Here is a 6,000-nt window from a genome sequence, read left to right as displayed (position 1 = left end):
TCGGTACCATTAGCGCCACACCACGCTCTCTTCCAGGACGCTGGCACGCTGCTGGTGACTGCGTTTGTCGTTGTGGAGCTTCCGTCTCAAACTGGACACACGCTGTATTTCCTTTATTGCTCTGGAGGGAAGAGAAGAACAACTTTCAGCAGGCACTGGAACTTTTCCACTAAGGACTGAGGTTCACCTGCCTGGAGGCGGTGGGAAATCTCCAACACACTCCAAACACACTGCAAGGACGCGTTAACTGTTTTCCATCGGGAATAACATGGATGTAAACAAAACTGGTGGTTTTTAAATGACATTTAGAGAGTAGAGTTTGTTTTGTTTTTTTGTCCATTCAGTTTTAGGTGAAGTTGAGACAGACGCGGTTCTCTCTCCCAAAAGAGGTTGATGTGATGTGTTTGGACTAATTCTGCTCTTTAGGTGAATGAGTGTTGCAGCTGAGAGTGTTGTCGGAAAAGTAACTTTAAAGTGTCCACCGAAAGAGAAAACATAACGTCACTAGTGATAAAGTTGGATATGGAGGATGTCCGTGGATCCTGTATGAGGCAGCAGCCTGCAGCCAGGATACACTGTGCTTCAGAGCGCACACCGTGATGCAGCAGCAGCAGAAGACGTGAGTGTGATCACAGCTGAACCTGAACACACCTGAGTCCACACCTGTCTGTCCAAGATGTTCTCACCGCTGAGCAGGTAAACCTGTGAGTGTGTCAGGTTCAAGTTCAATGTTTGTCTGCAGGAGAATCCAACAACAGTTGTTGGAACACATACTGTAGATGTATATATGTATGTGTATATACATGTTTTTATTCACTAAAGAAAGTTATTAATTAGTTGGAAACATACCATCCAACTCAATCAGTGTGAACACACCTGTAATGTTAATGGGCTCAGAGTGTCAAGGCAAGTGCAGAGTAACATGAACTACCACCTAATAAGACCCCACCATGCATGCATAATTCAGTATTATTGTATCAGTGAAAATCTCATATAAATTGTTGACCATCATCATCAGCATCGAATATATTATAAACTGACTGTAATCATAGTACATAGTCCAAAAGAAAATAACTATGCTATCCTGTTTGTTTTAATGTCACACTTTTGTAACACATACCAAAACAGTTTATGTTGCTGTAAGCATGTTGGTTTATACGCTAATAACTGCACCATGCACATCTGAGGCTTCATTTAGCCTGCTGAGCTGAGTCTTCCACCAGCAGGACATCTTTTACATGATGGTATTACTAATTTATGTCAGGATGAAATTGATCAGGATTTACTTTCATAGTTTTTTTTGTTTTGTTTTGGGATATTTTCACGATGGTAAGGCTATAGTAAGGCGTGTTTTGGGTGATTTTTGAAATATTCATATAAAATACTTTGCAAGGATGTGCAAAACCTTAAAATTTTCTTGCAGTATACAGTGAAGGATGGGAGGCAATAAATTCCTGGGACAGTTGACTTTTTTTGAACGCTGTTTGCTCTGTGCCTCAGTTTGTTACACCCTTAGAAACAGTGACCTTTGTTAATGGCCTTTGTTTGATCTTTGTTTTTCCTCTAAAGTTACTGGAATCTCAGTTAATCCTGCAGTCATCCGTGGAGCGTATATGTTTTATCTGGAGCCTGAGGTCATTTCCACTCTGCTGTAAAGCTACTTCCTGCCAGTGTATGTACAATAATCCTCCTGCAATATCTGGGATATTAAATCTCATCACTAGAATCCAACCATCTTCCAACAGAGCCCCCTCCCCCTGAATGTCACTGGCTATAAATAATATGCTCATATTTTATTTAATCCCATTCTTGCAGCAAAGAACACAAACACAGGAGGTTGTACAGGATGTAAATGTCCTTTAAATTCATTAATTAGGGTGACCTCAGCTCTGTCTTTTTTCCTGGATTACATCCCTTTGTGGACATGATACACACTGACCTTTCTGTGATCTGGACACAAGACATTCGTGCGTAAATTTTCCTTTTATGGGCTGCAATTGATGTAACGCGGTCAGGACAAATATCTGTCACATGCATTAACCTTGGACTCTCCTGCACAGCTGAGAGATAAAGATTTGCCTTGGGTCCTAATGATAACTCCCTGGAGAAATGTTTGTTTTGGAAGGAGCCCCAAGCCCCATGAACAGATTTAATCTACTTACTATGGAAGACTGAGCATATACCTTCAAAACCAGCAATGTAATTAGGTGTTACACACAGTGATGTCACTGTGTCCTGCAGGGAGGAATTTCACTTCCTTCCTGTCCTGGCTTTCAATTCTAGATAAGCCAGGAAATCAGTATTTAAGAAGAAAAAAAAATGGTTAAGTTGTGTTTTCCTCTAGTATCCCCAGAAGTCAGGAAGTTATTTAAACTTATATTGTTTACTGTTTGAATTAGAATATGTCCCTCAAAGGCAGAGGTAGTAAATATTTGTGCTGAAACATTCATTTTTTACAGATGTACGATCACAGGCAAATACTCTAATCACTCCCAGATGATTCCACCACCTCACAGACACAGTATGGTAAAAGTAGTACTTTGAGGGGGCTTGGAAATATTCAAATCTTTCATCCACACAAAGTCTTAATTATGCATTTTAGGCAACAGTATTTTGACCATAATATTTAGACAGTTTGAGAGAAAAAAAACCCTCTAATCCCAGCCATGAAACAAAGCTGCGTCGCATTAGATATTTGTTTTTGAACAAAACTTATCCAAAATCTGATAAACATGACTTTAGTCAGCAGCTGTTTTATTTCGCAGTGTGATCTTCGGCGTCTGTGAGTGTAATTATCTCATTTGTATCAGACAGTTCATCTTGATCTTTCTGCCAACACGTCTAATACGTGTCTACTCTCTCTTTCCAGATAGATGAGAACTTGGCAAAACAGGACCCACTGTGTACTGCATACAGTGATTGTTGCTGATAATAATGGACAATTCTGCAATAAAAAACATTTTATAAAGTGGTGCAGAATTTAAACAAAGAAGGCTAATTTAAATTAGAGAAGGTCAAACTTTTGGGCTGAATCATAAAGGACATTTAAAACAGTTTAACAGGACGATGTTGTCTGTCTAAGATGGCTGACAGGTGTACAATGGGCTCCAGTCATTTACATGAGTATATACAAGTCTAATCTTGAATCTAAGATATTTATAACCAAATAATTTTGTAACATTTGGTTTTATTAATTCAAATGGAGCATGACAAAAATAAATCTCAAGTAAAGAAAAACAATAATCCAGCCCCTATCAACTAGCAATCTGTAACATTTTACCACCTAATTGGTTGAACCAAGCTTTGACGATTAGGTTTTAATTTTGTTATTATAGATTTTCTTAAATCTATTTAAAATTTGGAACATATTTGTAGTAGGGTTCAAGACAAGATGCATAAAAAATATTTTTAATCCAATAAATATAATAGACAGGATTACATTTGTACGATTCTATGAATCAATATTAAAACATATCTACATACTCCACCATCAGCTCTAAAAATGCTATTAATCTAAATAACTAAAGCTGGTCAACGATCTAATGGTCCTGATCTGCAGGACTATTTTCTTAGAGAAAACGACCAGCTTCCGTACCAAAGGGGAAATGTCTTGTTTCAAGGTTCAGCTGTAAATATTTGTTCCTTGGTGTCTGTCTGTCTGTATTTTTTTAAGAAAGATAAAGTTATTTTTTGTCAATTTTGTCTCTTTGTTAGTCTGCTAGCATGGTGTTTAAATCCCCCATGAAAGAATTCCAATGATGTTTGACGGACATATTGGGACAAGATGTGAACCATTTTGGCTTTGGTACTGATTCATATTTAGGAGTTCTACAGAGAAATCATTGTTGTGTTTAAGCAGAGATTATTTTTACTCTTTACTTTTAGCACTTGAAATAATTTATTTAAAAATGTGGGTATTTGTTATCCTGTGGTCCATGCTCTTGTTTTTTCTACCTAACGTACATGTCCTAATGTTTCTCCTGCTTAGCCACTATGTCTACCATAATGTGAGGGGCTGCTTTAGGCAAAGTGGCTTTGAAAAGATAATCTCATAATCCCTGAGGTATGACGCTGTACCAAGTTTGTTCTCCTGTCGAAGAAGGAGCGAATGAAATGAAGTGAAATGAAGCGAAAAAGAAAGGAAGAGACCATAGTCGAGCGGGGCCTGGTTCTAGACATTTTGGCAACAACATAACCAACAACAAAAAAACAATGTCTGTCTCTCATTTAGTGATTTACCACCACGGCCTCTTAGTGTTTGTCCAGACATACAATGTTATAAACTTCTTTATTTTCCCAAAAATATTTAACTACCTCATCAAGCGAAGCAGCTGCTGCGACACAAAGACCCTCCTGTGTTTAATTTTGTAAATGCGTGCTGCCTGAGGCCTCTGAGCTCTTGATTGTTGCGGCTTTATTCATAGTCAATACAGATCCCGGGGTCAGGGCTGACACAGAGCTCTCACACTGAACATCTGTTAGAGGTTGTGCCAATTCATTCAGCGGCATGCTCCATATAACCATCGGCCCCTCCACTGGGCTTCTCCCAAAGGCTGTGTCAGTCACAGCTAAAGCTTCTGCTGGGTCGAAGGTCAGGGCTGACCTCTCTTTGGAAGACGTATGGCTTTTCCAAACTCTGTGGGTGAACGGACAGTTGTAAAAAGAACACCTAAAGGTCACATATACAAAGACTCAGAGGGAGATCCGACATGAAAACACCGAAAAAGCACCGATCATTCAGTCAGGTGTCTCCAATGTTGACAGGGCTCGCACCTTACCAGAGGTCAGAGGGCACATTCTCACCTGCCCTGCACTCAGTGAGTCTCTGAGCTGCTGTTTATTTGAACAGGGACGAAGTGTGTGAGCCGTCTGTCAGGGTGTGTCCAAGAAAAGGTTCAGTCACATCACGCAGGAATATAAATGCAGTGCAGGTTTTAACCTCTGCTCATGAACCTGGGGGAGGTCGCCTCACCTGTCTGACTGTCTGCACGTGGACTGACTGATTGTTACAGCTACAGCAGCACAGGCACCTAAAATAATATATCATTAGAAGGCAGCGTGAATAATTATGTAATTAAGATCTTTGTTACGTTACAATTAGGTATCAATTAAGTAAAAACTCACTTCATTCACAGCAGTTTCCTGTTGTTTTTCTTGGGCGTTTCTGCTATTTTTCTTCTCATAATTACAAATAATGTCAGTCAAAATAAACATCTATGGTCTTACAGTATATAGATTAAAGTGTTTTCTTCTCCAAGCCCTGGAGCTGTTCCCTAATAAGCAGCTATGGTCTTAATGAGGGCAGGAGGAGGTGGGCCGACCTGTGTCCTACTCTGTAAGGGCCCCCGCCAGGAGGGGGCCGACACTCAGTGTCCAGAGCCACTGTCTTTTCATGTTAGAACAATGGAAGCTGTAGAAAAAGTGAAACTGTGTGAAATTATGTCAAAATCAGAGGATTACTGCCGTCATCTTTTTTTACCCTGTTTTATAACGTTTAATTAAATCTAAACTCTAAGATTTAGAGACAACTAAAGGTGTGTCAAGAATGAGTAGAGAAACTATAATCTCTGTCTGGACCATAAATAAGAACCGTGTCATCAGAGCAGCTCCGAGGAGTGCAGCACTATAAAGTTAGTGACTCACTATGACTTTAAAGACAATGAGGAGTTTCAGGTCCATTCAAGTCGTATGAAAATGTCTGTCAGCACACACACCAGTGCAACCACTCCCCTAATAGTCAAAGGTCACGCATTTCAAATGGGAGTAAACTCTTCATCAAACAGTGCAGCTCCAGGAATAAAATCAGTCAGCTTTAGTGTGAATGTGTGGAGTGGACTCATGTTTCAGTATGAATGAAATGAAAGATGAAAAGTGAGTATTTGTCAAAAAAAAAAAAAAAGAAAGAAAGAAGGGAAGAAATGAAAGTGCAATCCAGGCCTACGTGATTTGTGGATTTTGACTTTCAGTGGATACATGTGACACTTTCAATGGTTTATGTTT

General features: G+C 39.5%; 1 protein-coding gene across 3 annotated transcripts in view; it reads left to right on the top strand.

Moving 5' to 3' along the window:
• The first annotated feature begins 6 nt into the window (after positions 1–6).
• The window catches only part of adamtsl5 (ADAMTS like 5), a 21,308-nt gene continuing 15,314 nt past the window's right edge, over positions 7–6,000 (top strand). For 2 of the 3 annotated variants that reach the window (XM_025053594.1, XM_008337102.3), the window contains exon 1: positions 7–696. In XM_025053594.1, coding sequence (XP_024909362.1) covers positions 677–696 — 20 coding nt within the window. In that variant the 5' untranslated portion in view covers positions 7–676. The remainder of the gene's footprint in view (positions 697–6,000) is intronic. The other variant, XM_025053593.1, reaches the window with a different exon arrangement.

The sequence above is a fragment of the Cynoglossus semilaevis genome, unplaced genomic scaffold, assembly GCF_000523025.1.
Source record: "Cynoglossus semilaevis isolate Cse_v1.0 unplaced genomic scaffold, Cse_v1.0 scaffold1699, whole genome shotgun sequence".
In the NCBI taxonomy this organism is placed as follows: domain Eukaryota; kingdom Metazoa; phylum Chordata; class Actinopteri; order Pleuronectiformes; family Cynoglossidae; genus Cynoglossus; species Cynoglossus semilaevis.
This window is presented reverse-complemented; position numbering and strand designations above follow the sequence as displayed.